The 17,265-nt window shown below is 46.5% G+C and overlaps 1 protein-coding gene across 1 annotated transcript in view; it reads left to right on the forward strand.

Annotated features, from left to right (window-relative positions):
- Window positions 1–17,265, forward strand: part of TMEM131 (transmembrane protein 131) — a 116,161-nt gene that overhangs the window by 59,014 nt on the left and 39,882 nt on the right. The window contains exons 9-13 of the mRNA XM_058186245.1: window positions 747–897; window positions 982–1,038; window positions 2,810–2,997; window positions 13,293–13,403; window positions 13,508–13,642. Of these exons, the coding sequence (XP_058042228.1) occupies window positions 747–897; window positions 982–1,038; window positions 2,810–2,997; window positions 13,293–13,403; window positions 13,508–13,642 (642 nt within the window). The remainder of the gene's footprint in view (window positions 1–746; window positions 898–981; window positions 1,039–2,809; window positions 2,998–13,292; window positions 13,404–13,507; window positions 13,643–17,265) is intronic.

Here is a 17,265-nt window from a genome sequence, read left to right on the forward strand (position 1 = left end):
CCGCCAAGCAATGCCGGCTGGCGGCCCCCAGGGGAAGGGCCTTCTCTGTTGGAGCACCTACTCTCTGGAACGACCTTCCCCCAGGTTTGCGCCAAATATCTGACCTTCGGACCTTTCGCCGGGAATTAAAAACTCATTTATACTAGCGGGACTGGACTGATTTTTTAAATTTTTAAATTTTAAATTTTTTAATTTTTTAATCCTTTGTAATTTTATATGGGGTATTTTAGGTTAGGTCAATCTGACGGTTTTAATTCGGCCACTATTGAATAGGTATTTTAAATTGATATTTTAACTTTGTATATTTACTGTTTTTATCTTTGGCTGTACACCGCCCTGAGTCCTTCGGGAGAAGGGCAGTATAAAAATTTAAATAAATAAATAAATAAATAAATCAATCAATCAATCAATCAATCAATAAATAAATAAATAAATAAATAAATAGTTGTAAGTGTGAAAACTGGGCATACATCATTTTCCAGTGCCATTGTAACTTTGAACTGTCACTAAACAAATGATTCTAAGTCACAGCCTACCTGTAGTACAAATTGAAACCGCTTTATATTTCTTTATTGTTATGATTAGAAGCATGGTTTTGGGTTTTTATATAGTGATAATAATCACTAATGGTGACTTTCTACTGAATATATAATCAACAGATCAAAATATACCATTTATATAACTAAATGGATTTCTGAACCTTTAATTTTTTTGACTCACATTTTCCACTATTGTCTATTCAACAGGAAATCCCTCCCTATGAAACTAAAGGAGTAATGAGAGCGAGTTTTTCTTCAAGAGAAGCAGATAATTACACAGCATTTATTCGAATAAAAACAAATGCCTCAGATACTACCGAGTTCATTATTCTTCCAGTAGAAGTAGAAGTTACAACAGGTTTGTGATGTAGTTTTTAATCAGTTCCATGTACTTTTCTTCTCCGTTGTAAAAGAAGCTAATTTTGATTATTTTCTTTTAAAGCTCCAGGAATTTATTCATCAACAGAAATGCTAGATTTTGGTACTTTAAGAACACAAGGTAAATCCTATATTTGAATATTTCTTATAATTATTATTGATTTAATTATACAACATCCTATCTGATTTCACACATTTATGATGGCACCTGTATATACTATAAAAGTGATCATTTAAAAGAAAACACATCTTTAAATCAGTAGCACATCAGTCACCTCAAGCCTAAAAGTTTGATGGGGAACAGCCACAACATTGCTACCAGTAAAATCTAAAAGAGGGGTAGGGCATCTGAACTGGGGAAAAGCATATTCCAAAATGACAATTTTCTGCGCCACAAAAGCCTGCGACTGAGCTTTGACTTTTCTAAACATCTGGAGAAATGGAGACCAGCGTTCTTTGCAGTTTATAGAAGTAGCACTGTTGAAGTGCCTCTTAGCACGTTAGCATGCAGACAGCTACATTCTGTGCCAACTACAGCTTCCAGATATTCTTCAAAGACAGCCCCAAGTAAAAAGTACTGCAGTAATTCAGTCTCAAGGTAATGAAGGCCTCAATGCCTCTCTTTCAGAATAGTAAAATTTGTGCACTAAAGCTTGAAAAAGGTTGTCCTAATTATGTTCTCCACCAGCAGCTAAAGCAAAAACTATAAATCCACAAGTCCTTATGTCATGGGCTTCTTCTTTCAAACAGAGTGCAATCAAGAGTTAGTGTAAGGGACTCCTCCAAATCCGATTGTTTCTGGAGAAATAACAATTCAAATCTTGTTATGATTCAGTTTCAGTTGTTTTCTCCCATCCAGACACCATGTAATAGCATCTACTTCAGGAGTGTCAAACTGGCGGCCCGCAGGACGAATGCGTCACTCCCAGGCCACGCCCACCCTAGCTCCACGAAGGAGAAAACCATTGCAATACATCACGTGATGGTGTGATGCTGCGAGTTTGACACCCGTGATCTACTTCATCTCCTATCTCTGGGTGTTTAACTGAAGTATTTAACAGTTTAATACAGATCTTAAATACCATGGAGAAAAGAATCAAGCCCTGGACCACCAGTATAGGAATTCCTAAAGGCCCAATTACATATTTCTCATTAGTGCAAACCAGTGCTTTCCAACCTCAACCCTCTTATGCAGTCTAAAAGAAATGAGATACCATTATGGAATTAATGCATTTTTGTTCTGTTCTTTAGATTTGGTATGCAATAATTATCTCTCAGATAGATAGTGTATAGATACAGTGTATAGATATTTATAAACATGCTTTATTTAATTATGCTTAATGTTTTTGTGGTACAGATAAAGTAAAATTAAGTAAATGAAACTAAGATCAGTATCTTCAGATTATGTACAAATTCATTTGATTGTCTGTACACTATATTTGAATATACCAGCAATAACTTCCTGCCTTGGGCAGGGGGTTGGACTGGAAAATCTTTAAGGTCTTTTCCAGCCATGTGACTCTTATGATTGTACACTGTGAGTTAAAGCTTCAGTTGCATTTTGTTTATCTGGATTAACAGTGCTATACTGTTTGCAAAGCATTTTAAAAAGATTTGAAGACTTGTATAATTGACTTCAAAAGCTTTCAGTTTGTTATAATTTCCTGTTCAAATATATAGGAAATATATAGGGTTTGCATTTGACTTTTCAACCTGCAGTTATGCCCTTGGTCAATATTAATTGCTATATTAAAGAAAAAAGGAACATTTTAAATAATCTGTTTACTTTACCAATTAAAGATTACAATTTTCTAATTAGGACAATAAAATGCTCTTTTCCTTAAAGTAAAGTACCGTAAAGTACTTATAATGCCTTCTATATTTCTCAACAGATCTGCCAAAAATTTTAAATTTACATTTGTTAAATTCAGGAACAAAAGATGTACCAATAACTGTAAGTACTGCCTGCATAATTTCAGAGTTCATTATAACTTTCATTTGTTTTGTACTGTTGGAAGAAATATCCATCTGGTTTCAGTTCCAAGTGGGGATAAAGACACTGGAAACCTGGAGGCTGCTTGGAAAGATGGTTTAATGGTGGTCAGGATCACATGGCTTGAGTTCCTGAACAGAAAAGGGATGAGATCCTGTGCACTCTCTAGCTTTATGCTTTTTCTGAGCTTTGAATTTCCTGGGACACAAGAAGAGTACCCTGATTGGCTGTCAGACTCCCAGGGGGTGGGGGTCTTGCTGGCTGATGTAATCTTCCCAGGTGTCATGTGGTGAGTTTCAGTTGCTAGATGGGTCCTATTATGTTGCAGATGATGGTCCATTGACAAAGGTGGGGAGAATGAGTTTCTACCTCTGACCCATTGACAAAGGTGGGGGGAAATGAGTGAGCTTGGCTGAGGCTTTAATGGCCCATTGACAAAGGTGGGGGGAGTCAGGAAGCTGCTTTGTCTTTAAAACATGTTTCTCCATTTCTCATCCAGGGAAAGATATTCTGCCTTTTTAAATATTTTCTAAAATATTTCATTCTTCTAGGAATGGGGTGGGTGCTAAATTCCTACAGTACACTTAAATTTATATTAGTGACTTTGGGCCAAAAACTTTTTCTCATCCCACCCCTACCCTCACACACACAGAGTTGTTGTGGAGAAAACAGGAAGTCATATTAGGAATGTTTGCTATCTTGATTTATTTATAAAAATAACAAGGGAGAAAGAGACAGAAAGAGAAAGAAAGATAATTAGAAGTCAAAGCTTGGGTTCTGAAAGTTTGGCTCTCCTTTTCTTATGGCATGTGGTCTAATAATTTGGATTCCCAGGAGGGAGGGGCTACATTCCAGGGAGTAAAGAGGGATCAAAGCCATTGAAGTTTTGGTCTTTGGGAAGAAGACAGTTAAGAAAGATCATCCTTAACTATTCCCAGTGAATATCTATAGTGATGCAAATAGTTGCTTTAGTTTGGGAAGTTTTTTGTCTGTAGGTGAGGAACAATAAGGGAAAATGCTCTAGGGTAACTCCAGATTCCCTTTTTGGTGCCTGACACACCATTTGCATTTTCACCTATCCTTTATACATAGTATTTACTTATTCCAAGTCAGTATCAACCTTTGCAAGATTATCAGCTTTTGGCACCACATTTTGTCAGAGATTTATGCTACCGGTTTATAATATAAGTTAACATTCCTTTATATAAGTAGGGTTACCCTGAAGACAGATGGACCTAGCAAGTTTCTAGACCATGAAAGTTTCTTGTTTACTAAGCATTTTGAGACTAAATTTGTATATAATATTCATTTTATCTCTGGGTTATGGTTGCAGAGAAGTCTGATTGTTGAAGGTTAACAATTTGTTTTTGAGAATGTGCCTCATTTGACTTAATATTTCTTTGTCTCTCTGATTTATTACATTTAATAAGATAAGGCTCATATATTTGTATCTAGGAAGTAATTAATATCCCACAGAATTATGATTGCCATAAAAATTATATAGTTTTGAGACCCGCCTAAAGAATCATATCCCAAATTATTTTTGTTCAAACTATAGCCAATCAAAATACAGATAGTTCTCAACTTACGGCCACAATAAAGGCCAAAATTTCTGTTGCTAAACAAGACAGTTGTTAAGTGAATTTTGCCCCATTTTACAATCTTCCTTGCCAAAGCAGTTAAGTGAATCATTGCAGTTGTTAAGTTAGTAACACGATTGTTAAGTGAATCTGGCTTTGTTGGACTCAGATTTAGAAGCTTGAGAAACGTATTTATTAACGTCTAGCATTGTAGCAATTCTCTAAATAACATCTAACATGTAGTAATTCTCTAAATAAGATAAAATATGCATAATCGCAGTGTTATAGAAGAGACTTAGTGTATATCTTACCACATAAGATGCACTTCCCCCCAAAAAAAGTGGGTGGAAATGTCTGTGCGTCTTATGGAGTGAATACTGCTTTAGGGGGAGGGGGGTTGGTGCAGCGGTGGCGTTCGCCTCCACCGAGGAATGCTGGAGCCTTCACTGCTGAGCAGCTGATTGGCGGCTGGATCAGCCTCCCGAAATACTGCCGATCAGCTATTCTAGGTGGCGGTGATTCCCGCTGCCTAGAACAGCTGATTGGCGGTATTCCGGGAGGCCGAGCCAACCACCAATTGGCTGCTCGGCAGCAAAGGCTCCTGTGTTCCCGGCAGAGGCAGCAATTGACAGCGTTTCTGGTTGGTCAGCCCACTGAATGGCAGGGCTACAGGAGGCCGGGATCCAGCTCTCACTCAGCTGACCAGTGGTGGGCACAACAGAGCAGAGCTCTTGACAAGCCACGTGCTGGGGCTGTGATAACATGCTGAAGCTGACCAGGCTGTTTGCTGTTTGCTGCAAGGACGCTAGCCAGATGAATACTGGATAGATGCTGTGAGGCAGAGGCAGATTTTTTTTCTTCTTTTCCTCTTCTAAAGCTAATAAGCATCTTATGGTCCATTGCGTCTTATGGTGCGAAAAGTATGGTAAATACATTTGACACAAGTTGTAGCCTAAGAAACATTTCACAAATCCCTGGATCTGATCTGTTCCCCATTGTGTGGCTTAAATGGTATCAATAAAAATATCCAGTATCCAAGTATCCAGAATTATCTATGGTTACTTTCTAAACAATATACTATTGAGTTCCAGAAATAAATCTACAGTAATTGAATACAAAACTGCTGTTGATAATCATAATAGTAGGAAAATACAAATAATCCTGCTTGACAGAACCTGTTTCTATGTTTGTTTTTAAATTGTTCAACTCTCTTTGTTGTGATTATTTCATAACCTTATTCACTGGTATTTTATTTTTGGCTATAATGTGAGATAAAAATATAATAATGATAATAATATCCTGTAGAATCCTAATGGTTTGATCACTGACCCTTTACAGCAAAATTGGTATATATATTTAAACTTACCCTACAAGCTAAAATATTTTTCATATAAGTAGAGAAGCACAACCTTTTGTATCATGGACATTGTTTCAGCATGGTTTGAGCAAAGAAGTCTATTTCAAACTTCATTCGAATGTCATGAGAAAGGCCAAGACTATATTTAGCTGAAATCTAATCTAGATAGTCCTAGGATTAAATTCTTTCAGTACTTTCTAACACTATAGCCAATTTCTATAGCCACTAAAGTGTTTATTTTTATTCTTTTATAATCATTTATCTCAAAGCTTATGAATTTCAGAAAAAAGGAAATATTAATACTGAAGTAGCCAAAAAGCTGTAATTTGGTTTCTATGCCAGAAACAATAAGTAACTCTATGTCCTCCCAATATTTTGCACAATTCTATTTCTGCCAGTGATTATGTTGGCTGAGCTTGATGAAAGTTCAAAACATTTGCTGAATGCTACAATAACGCCTTTTATTATATTTACATTTATATTGGCAGATTTGCTTTATTTTTGAGTTCATAGGTATGTCAAAAATGACGATATAACCCAACCAAAAACTTGTCCACCAGATTTATGTTTCTTCCAATAGCTCCATGCCAATGCTGGGGAAAACAGGTGATGATTATAGTTTTGAGACCTTAGTTGCACCAGAAGAATTGCCCCACAGGTGACTCTGCCCTTTCAGATATGCCAGTACACCAGGTTATGTGGAGATGAGGAAGCACAGGGAAAAGGAGCAATCAAGTGCACTGATAATGCCCATTACATTTTTGGACCAACTCTGTTGGAAATTACCATAATATTTTAAATTCCTATTGCATGCCAACACCAGAAATAGGACAACAATAAAACTATATTTGTGGTAGGATCCTATCATTTTAACCAATGCATGTTTTTTATTTTTGAAGAAGTTTATTAAAGCAGTTCAATCACATTCAAAAACAGCGCTTAAAAGTCAGGATGAGAGGTGGTTTTATTGTCATTTTGCATGCTATAACATGATATATATTTAATTTCAACTGTATAAAAACAGATATTGGAGATTAAAACAAATTAATGGGCTTGTTGATCACGTACCTGGCTCCTTGCTGTGTGGCAACAGCCCTGCCCGAGTTGCTGGAGTTGATAGCCGGGATGGCAGTTGATACCCCCAGGCTTATGGTCATGGGGGATTTCAACTTGCCATCAGCCGGTGTGTCGTCAACGGCGGCTCGGGAGTTCATGGCCTCCATGACGGCCATGGACCTGACCCAATTAATTGATGCCCCCACCCACGTCGGGGGAAGCACACTGGATCTGATTTTTGTCTCTGGACAGTGGTTGAGTGGTCTGGAAGTACGAGAATTAGCCATTGAACCTCTGTCATGGTCAGACCACTCCCTCCTTCGTCTGGACTTTCGGACCGCTGCTCCACACCGCAGGGAGACGGGACCAATACGTTGGTTCCGTCCCAGGCGACTGATGGACCCGGAGAGGTTCCTGATGGAGCTTGGGCCGCTCCCTGGCGATCTGGCCCACGGCTCGGCCGAGGAGCTTGTTGCGGCCTTGGACCGTGTCGTGCCTTTGCGGCGTCTGACCCGGCGTAGATCTCAACCAGCTCCTTGGTTCTCCGAGGAGCTGAGGGAGATGAAACGCCGGAGAAGACGCCTAGAGAGCGCGTGGAGGTCCGGCCGTTCCGAAGCTGACCGAATACTAGTTAGGTCTTTTACTCAGACCTATCTAGTGGCATTGAGGGAGGCCAAGCGGGCCTATGTCTCTACCCTCATTGCGTCAGCAGAGAACCGCCCAGCCGCCCTGTTTAGGGTGACTCGCTCCCTCCTTAACCAGGAGGGTTGCGATGACCCCTTACAGGGTTGTGCTGAGGATTTCAGCAGGTATCTGTTTGACAAAATCGCTCAGCTTCGGGACGGTCTGGACCAAAACTGGGTAGTTTCGGGCGAGGTGACGGAGGCTAGTCTTGTTGAGACCATCTGGGAGTTTGACCCTGTGGCTCCCGAGGACATGGACAGGTTGCTGGGGCGGCTGAATGCCACCACATGTTTATTGGACCCATGTCCCTCCTGGTTGGTGCTGGCCACCCGGGAGGTTACACGAGGCTGGCTCCAGGGGATTGTTAACGCTTCTCTGAGGGAGGGTGTTGTTCCCACCGCCTTGAAAGAGGCGGTGGTGAGACCCCTCCTCAAGAAGCCTTCTCTGGACCCAGCTGTTTTGAGTAACTATCGTCCAGTCTCCAACCTTCGCTTTGTGGCGAAGGTTGTTGAGAGTGTGGTGGCACACCAGTTACCCCAGTACCTGGATGAATCTGTCTATCTAGACCCGTTCCAGTCCGGCTTCCGACCCGGGTACAGCACTGAGACAGCTTTGGTCGCATTGGTGGATGACCTCTGGAGGGCCCGGGATAGAGGTTATTCCTCTGCCCTGGTTCTCCTTGATCTCTCAGCGGCTTTTGATACCATCGACCATGGTATCCTGCTGCGACGGTTGGGGGGATTGGGTGTGGGAGGCACCGTACTTCGGTGGTTCTCATCCTATCTCTCCGACCGATCGCAGACGGTGTTGGCAGGGGGGCAGAGGTCGACCTCGAGGCGCCTCCTTTGTGGGGTGCCACAGGGGTCGGTTCTCTCGCCTCTCCTGTTCAACATCTATATGAAGCCGCTGGGCGAGGTCATCAGTGTGTTCTGTTTCCCTTCCCCCAATACTCCCAGCAAAGAGTCCGTCAGAGGCCTTCCTTTTTTCCTTTTATTTACATAGATACATGTCCTGGCCACGTCTACCCACGGGCCTGCCAAGTTTCTGGAGATAACGAGGAAATTATAGATAAGGCCAGAATTACTCACGAATATATTCTTCCCTCCATTGAAACAGTTAGCTCGCGCCAATTCATTAGCTCGCGCCAACTCATTACTTTGTCCAAGACAAAAAACCAGGAAGTCCCGCCTCCTATTTATAGTCTCTGCAGATGTCACTGCATGACAATTATGACTTGGCTTTGTCCCAACTCTTCCGCTGCTGCGCGCGATCACGTCTCGTAATCTTGCATCGCTCCAAAACTGTTCTTGGGCGTTGCCAAATCAGAAGGAGGCTCCATGGAATCAGGCTGTGCGGCCCTCCTCCTCCCTTTGAGTGGGTGCCAGGAGGGAAAGGGCTCAAGAGAAGCAGGGCTGGCCAGGTCTTCTCCCTCACTTTCTGAATCATCCGAGTCCAGGAGTCTGGGTCCAGGAACCTGGGTCACAACACTATCCCTCACCGCAGGGCCCTTCCCCCGGGGCTGACGATCGGGATGCGGTCGGGCTGGGTTCTGCTCATGGAAGGCCTGCACCAGGTCAGGGGCATGAACGTCGGAGGCATCTACCCAGGAGAAATCAGTCCCGTATCCCTTCCACGCGATCAAATATTGGAAACGACCCTTCAGCCAGCGGGAGTCTCGTACGCTGTGGACTTCGTATTCCTCCGATCCGTCCTCGGCGACAGTGACGGGTGCTGTTGGGCACCGAAGGGGACTCGGTGTGGCCTCAGGAACCAGAAGGGACCGGTGAAAAACGGGGTGGATCCGCATGGATCGTGGCAGGGTCAGTCGGTAGGCTACCGGGTTGATGACTGCCTCGACAGGAACGGGCGATGAATCGGTGGTCCAACTTCTTTACCGGGCGGTCGGACGGGAGGTGTTTGGTGGAGAGCCACACCGGTCTCCAACTGCCAGCGGGGCGTTGCCCGTCGGGAGCGGTCGGCGGACCGTTTGTAGTCCTCCTTTGCCCGATTCAGCTGCTGGCGTACCAACTGTTGGACCGCATGCAATTCCGTCAGGAAGGTCTGCGTTCGGGAACAGGAGAGTCGGTGGTGCCAGAGGAAGAGCGCGGATGGTACCCACATTGGCAAAGAACGGGTCATCTGAGTAGAGGTGTGCTGAGAGTTGTTAAAGCAAACTCCGCCAGGGACAGGTAGTCGGCCCAGTTGTCCTGTTGCTGGTTGATGAAGCAACGGAGATACTGTTCCAGTATACCGATGACCTTCTCTGTACCCCGTCGGTCTCCGGATGGTGCGATGACGACAGACACACCTGCACCTCCAACGCCGCCATCACGCTCTTCCAGAAGCGCGCTGTGAACTGAACTCCAGCGGTCCGAAACCACCCTGTCCGGTAGACCATGGAGGCGGAAGATGTGCTGCAGAAAGAGGCGGGCCGTTTTGCGGCTGTGGGCAGTCCAGCGGCATGGGATGAAGTGTGCCATCTTGGTGAGCATGTCCACCACCACCAGCACCGTGGTGAACCCAGAGGACGGCGGCAGGTCTGTCAGGAAGTCCATAGAGATCGCCCCCCAGGGTCTGTCGGGTGTCGGCAAGGGCTGGAGGAGCCCGGGAGGGGCCCCCGTGGCGGTCTTGGCTTGCCGGCACGGTACGCAGGATGTCACGTAGGCATGTATATCATGCCGCACTCGGGGCCACCAAAGGTCCGTGTCACCAGGTGGAGGGTCTTGAAGAACCCAAAATGTCCTGCTGCAGGGTTGTCGTGGCACTGGGTCATGACGAGGGCTCGGAGTGGTCCTGTGGGCACATATAATCGCCCCCGAAACTTGAGTAAGTCCTCCTCCAAGGTCCAAGGAGACGTGGGGCCCACCTCCGCTCTCCTTTGCTGCGACCAGGCGTCCTGGCGCTGCGCCTCTCGCACCTGGGCCCGCAAGTCCACTGGCTCCCGTGCTGCGGCCAAGGCTTCTGCCGGCAGCACTGTCCGTGGAGGAAGGGGGTCCTTGGCGCAGAGGTACTCTGGCTTGCGGGACAGGGCATCCGCCCTCCGGTTGTGACCGCTGGGAATGTAGGTCACGCGGAAGTTGAACCGGGCAAAAAACAATGACCACCGGATCTGCCGCTGGTTCAACTTCCGAGCTGTGGTGAGGTGCTCGAGATTCCGATGGTCCGTTCGGACCTCCACCTGATGTCGGGCCCCCTCCAGATGGTGTCGCCAAGCCTCGAATGCAGCCTTGATAGCCAGCAACTCTTTTTCCCAGATAGTGTAGTTGCGCTCGGAAGGATTGAGTTTCCGGGAGTAGTAAGCGCAGGGAAAAAGTGTGCCACCATTCGTCGGAGCCTGTAGCAGCACCGCTCCCAGAGCCACATTGGACGCGTCCGTTTCCACCACAAAAGGCCGGAGCGGGTCGGGATGCCTCAGGACGGGTTCCGTGACGAAGGCTTTCTTGAGGGCTGTGAATGCTTCTTGCTGCGGGGACCCCACCGAATGCAACCTTCTTCCTGAGGAGCTGGGTAAGTGGAGCCGTCAGTGTGGCGAAGCCGGGATGAAGGTCCGGTAGTAGTTGGCGAAGCCCAGCAGGCGCTGAACATCCTTCACCCGACGAGGGCTTCCCAGCTACACAAAGCTTCTACTTTACATGGGTCCATGGCTATGCCCTCGGGCGAGATGATATGCCGAGGAATTCTATGGAAGTCCGGAAGAAGGCGCATTTCTCCAGCTTCGCATTGAGTTGTTGCTCCATAGCGTTGCAGAACCAGACCGGCGTGTCGAAGGTGGCTTTCCTGGACCGGGAGTAAATCAGGATGTCACCAGGTAGATAACCACGAACCGATCCAACATGTCTCGGAACACGTCGTTCATGAAGTGCTGGAAAACGGCGGAGCGTTGGTCAACCCAAATGGCATGACAGTGTATTCGTAGTGTCCGTATCGGTGCGAATGCCGTCTTCCATTCGTCTCCTTCTCGCATCCGCACCAGGTTGTAGGCCCCCCGGAGATCGAGCTTGGTGAAGATCGTGGCCTCCCGCAACCTCTCCAGTAGCTCCGGGATGAGTGGCAGGGGGTAGCGATTCCGCACCGTAATGGCATTTAGCGGCGGTAATCACAGCACAGGCGCAAGTCCCTGTCTTCTTCTTCACGAAGAGGACCGGGGCCGAGAGGGACTTTGAAGGCGGATGAACCCTCGGGCCAGGTTTTTGTCCAGGAAGTCCCTGAGGCGGCCAACCCGGGCTCCGACGTGGAATACAGGCGTCCCCCAGGCAGTGGTGCGTTGGGCAGAAGGTCCACGGGGCAATCGTAGGGCCGATGCGGGGGTAGTCGGTCCGCCTCCTTCTCGCTGAACACGTTGGCGAAGTCCGTCAGCTCAGGAGGCAAGGTGATGGCAGCGGTGGGGCGTTCTGGCGGCACAGGTGTGGCGGATGTGATCGACGCACTGCAGACTCGGGAAAGAGATGGCGTTCGCGACCAGGCCACCTGAGGATCGTGGGTCCGAAGCCAGGCCATCCCAAGGACCAAGGAAAATGAAGGTCCGCCGTGACATAAAACTGGATCGCCTCCTCATGGTCCCCAATAGCCAGGCGCAAAGGCTGGGTGGCGAATTTAATGGGGCGGACACCAGTTCTCGTCCATCAATTGTCTCTACCCGCATCGGAGGGTCCACGGAACCACGGGACCGCAAACTGGGTCACAAAGGCCTGGTCCATAAAGTTTGTTGTGGCCCCCATTTTAAGCAAATGAAATGCTATGGAAGAGGTGGAGAGTTTTGTTTCAGCACCTTTTTTCTTTTTTAAGGTGGGGTGGTGGTGGAATTAACAAGTCTGTCCCGCCCAGTTTTTTTGTTTTTCTTTTCTTTATTGAAGTAATCTGGGTTTCCAAGGAAGGGAGGAGATTAAGCAAGAGAAAGATTTTGGGAAGCTTTCGTTTCATGCAGGCAAATGAGACTTCCCCAAAGCTTAAGAGAGGTTTGTAGGCTCCTGACTCTAATCAAGGCAGAAGCCAAGTATAGCTTCATTGACTAAATGTAGAAGCTTGTTTGGAAGCCTCTCTGACATTGAAATGCATTGCTAGGCCCTAATCTAAATGGGGTTTTCCATCCTCCTAGGCTATTTTTTAGTTTACAAATCTTTTTGCTGTTTGTCTGCTTCCTTTATGGACCCAGCTGGGTAGCAGGTCTCCCAAGGCCTCCCCCATCCATGAGGTACCCCATGCTCACTTAACAACTTGTGAGTTTGTTTAATAGTGGCATCAAGGAGAACAGGGGGTGGGGATCATTGAGCAAGGCTTTCTTACTTAATGGTTGTCACCACTTGTGACCATAATGGCAGACTGCATTACAGTTATAAATCAAGGACTATCTGTACAGTGCACAAAAGTTTCATACTAGTATGTATATATAAGCATATTCAAAGTGAATGGGATAAAAATGAACCTACATAATGGTTTTAGAGCATAGGGTTTAGTTACTTATACTGCTACATTTAAACATCTTGACTTGGCACATTAATGAATTCAGATACTGGCTTTTCTGTAGAGGTGTGATCTCAGACCAGATAGCTGAAAGGCAAATACAATGTTATTATAATGATTATTTATACTTATCTAAATATTGTAGTGAATAAATAATATTTGGATGGACAAGAAGATTTATGTTAGTCGCTATACAGATATATGAGCTATCCTTTTAATGCAATTAATATTGTTATTCTTTTTAGTATTTTATATTGCCCCAAAAACCTGATGAGCAAATAATTGACTTTGGTATATTAAGTGCCACGGAAACTAGCACCATTATGTTTGCAGTGCTTAACAGTAATCCAATTCAGGTAAGAACCAACCTTCCTTCCTTCCTTCCTTCCTTCCTTCCTTCCTTCCTTCCTTCCTTCCCATCAGTTTCATATTTATGCTAATATTATCCTATTTTTCTAAGCTTTTCCTAAAAAGCTGGAATGTTATAGGTGATGGTTTGGCCATAGAACTCCTAGCTGCTGAAAAAGGCAATAGAACTACAATAATTGCTAGTCTTCCAGACTTGGAAAAGGCCAATATATTGGATCAAACTTCGGTAAGTTACATATTTCTTGACGTTCCTTATTACTTCTTGTATTTATTTTCTAGATAAAAACATGTATTATGATTTATATTTTTAATAAATAATATAATTTGTCCCAGTATATTTAATGTGTTTGATGTTTTCACAACATAAGAAGCAATTCCTTGTAGTCTTGGCTCTCCCACCTGTTAAAAAAAAGTAGAAATTTATTTCAAAGTGATAAAAATACGGATACCCTGATTTGATAATCTAACCTTGACTAATCTTGGAAGATAAGCAGGGTTGTCTGGTAATGTTTTGATGGGAGACTTCCTGTGGATTCCAGAGCTGTTGGCTTGATTGGGGAAATGAAAAAATATCCTGAAATAAATTAAGGGCAAACCAATTCCATAATGCCCCCAACAAAAGTGCAGGAATATGTCTAAAACAGAGATTGCACGCCGTATATAGCCTCAAGATCACTTTGTGAGCCTTTACATCAATCACTCCTGGAGTAGTATGATAAAAAACAGGAAGGCAGCACATTTCCAATTTTTTATTAGTCTGATGATAAAGTGTGCCATGCGGGGATCTCAAACTGCAATTTGCCATAGGACACACCAGGGGCAGCTACCCTGTTTCCCCCAAAATAAGACATCCCTTGATAATAAGCCCAATCAGGCTTTTGAGCACATGGCAATAAGGCCAAGCACTTATTTCAGGGTTCAAAAAATATAAGACAGGGAAACACGGTAGTTTCTACCACAACTGCTAAAGTTCCACCTTCCTATGACTTTAGAGCAGAAAACACTGCTTTGTTCCTGGACAGGTAAGCTCAGGGATACCTACACTCCTAACTCTACATCAAGACATCTTCACACCATTGCCAAGTTCATCACCATGCTTTTTAACTTAAAGCAAGGAGAAATATGACAGTGGGAGCAGGAATTTCTTTATATGCAACTAAAGTGCAGTCACCCCTCAGCTTAACCCGCCAAGATACAGAACCACACTTCTCATCCTGAAGCTATAACAGTGAGAACTGTGGTAATGACAGGTGCGTCAAGTTCCTGCACTGATCTAAAGCTTTTTCTGGTATCTTATGTAAGAAACTCCTCCTAAGAGAAGCAGTAATCAGATCTGGCAATCCTCTGCATCCGTCAGGCCATTTAGGTTTACTATGTGGATGTTCGGTCATTCTCAGAAAGAATAAGCAGTTATGCCGGTATTGTGCTGACAACACGGCTCTGCGCATGCGCAAGATGGCGGCTCGCTAGGTGAACGGAGCCGCCGACGGGATGATCGACGCGGGATGGCATTACCCAGACGGCTAGCCGAGCCGCCTGTACCCCCCGGCCCGCTTTGCCAGCTTCTCGGCAGCCGTGGGAGAGGTCTGCGGGCCTTTTCGGTGACACGGCTGCCGAGAGCGAGGCCGGGTGAGGGAGCGGCGAACGGCGGCCATTTCCTGGGCCGTGGTGCGGGGCGACGCCGCAGTCTGTACCCCCCGGCCCGCTTTGCCAGCTTCTCGGCAGCCGTGGGAGAGGTCTGCGGGCCTTTTCGGTGACACGGCTGCCGAGAGCGAGGCCGGGTGAGGGAGCGGCGAACGGCGGCCATTTCCTGGGCCGTGGTGCGGGGCGAGGCCGCAGTCGCGGATCGTAGGCCTGTCAGTCCATCATGGCCTGTGGACTGCGATTGCTGAGCGCTGGCTACTTTGGGTACGTTTTCTCCCCCCAGCCTGGTTATTTCGGGACGAAGGGGGTTATGACTTCACCGGCTTCTCCACTACCGGCTTTTCCGTTGCCGGCTTTCCCACTGCCTTCCCTGCAGGGAGGGGCTCTGAGGACGTTTTTACCCCACTTATGCCGTATCCGGGATTTACGGCCTATTACATCTGGCCGGCCTTCCTCAGAGGGGCCTGGCCCGGTTTCTGGGAAAGGCCCTGGATCTGAGGAGTGGCCAGGCCTTTGGAATGTGGGGCTCGCCTGGGGCTTGCCTGAGGATTTTTATCTTTGAACCATCTTAACCATCTTAACCATCTTAACGAAGGGAACCATCTTAATGAAGGGAATTGGCGTGGTGATTATGGGAGGTGTCTCGACCATTTGAGACCTGTTTCTCTCACTATTATTTGTGCACTGTCATCTGCACTTATCTGGCCTTTTGGGACCTTTGGCCAGGATTGCTCTTTGGAATTATTGTGGAAGAGACTTGGAGACCGATTTGAGATCTAGCAGTGGATATACCCAGGAACAGCTGTAGACAGTGCCGAGGGTGGTAGAAGATCTACCCACCCACCTCGTTTTCCCCCATGGATTTTTGGACTGGGCTATTTTTTCCATCTTTCCATCTTTAGCCTATTTATCATCATTATTAGCCACCATCGGACGATGGGTATCCGTGTGAAGCACTATGGACTAATATTCTGCCATCCTGGACAATGATCATCTCCCGGCAACTGTTTTCCCTAGCGAGTAGTATTATTTCACGATTCGCCTATGTTATTCAGTACAGGAACTCTTGCGCCTGCGAGTGCCCCGCCTCGCAGGAATGGCCGTTTATTACCAAGGGCCGGCCTCAATGACGGATCTTGGGATCCACAGAGGTGGCATCGAAGAGGAAGAGCCTTTGGGGTTTTAGATAGGGCATTTTAAGGGGTGGGAGGGTAGGCGGGTGTTGGGGAAACCCGCGGGTGGGGTATCAGTTCCTCGCATGCTCGTGGCGGTGAGCTAATAGGTCCGAAGGTTATGGGGAGTTCAGGTTCCATTGGTGGAGGTGGCGTTATTTGCAGTTTGGGGAGGGCAGATTTGGCGGGCGGGGCTCGGATCGTGTTAAGGGGCACGCGCTCGATATTTGCAGGCGATCGCGCCCGAGCCCCAGACTTCTCCGTTCCCGGATAGCCAAGACCCTCAGAGCCTGGGCCTTGGCTGATGTTATGTAATGCACGGTCCGTGGCCAATAAGGCCCCTAATTTGACCTTATTCAGGGGTGCGCGGACTTTATAGGCATTACGGAAACCTGGTTGGGCGCAGAAGGGGCGTGCCCTGGTGCAGATGTGCCCACCAGGTTTCCGTGCATTCATCAGCCGAGAGCCCAGGGTAGGGGTGGGGGTGGCGGTTGTGATTAGAGAGTCTGGAGCCGAGGGAGACCACTGTACCTCAGATTGTCGGTGTGAATCCCTCCTTGTGAAGTGGGGCCATAGATGTCAGATGGGCTTGCTGGTGGCGTACCTGGCTCCTTGCTACGTGACAGCTGCCCTGCCCGAGCTCCTGGAGGTGCTTGCTGGGGTGGCAGTTGAAACCCCAGACTTTTAGTCATGGGGACTTTAACTGCCTTCTTCCGGCTCGTCATCGACAGCAGCTCGGGAGTTCATGGCTTCCATGACGGCCTTAGACCTGACGCAAGTAGTTGATGGCCCTACCCACACGGGGTGGTACACTCGATTTGATTTTGTCTCTGGTCAGTGGTCGAGAGATCTGGACTTAAAGGAAATAGTCACGAACCTTTGTCATGGTCAGATCACTCTCTCCTTCGCCTAGACTTTCTGACCGCCACCCAACACCGCAGGGAGGCGGAGCCGATCGTTGGTTCCGTCCCAGGCGCCTGATGGACCCGGAGAGGTTCGGACGGAGCTTGGGCCATTCCTGAGGGTCTGGCTC

Source organism: Ahaetulla prasina, chromosome 5, assembly GCF_028640845.1.
Source record: "Ahaetulla prasina isolate Xishuangbanna chromosome 5, ASM2864084v1, whole genome shotgun sequence".
Lineage (NCBI taxonomy): Eukaryota > Metazoa > Chordata > Lepidosauria > Squamata > Colubridae > Ahaetulla > Ahaetulla prasina.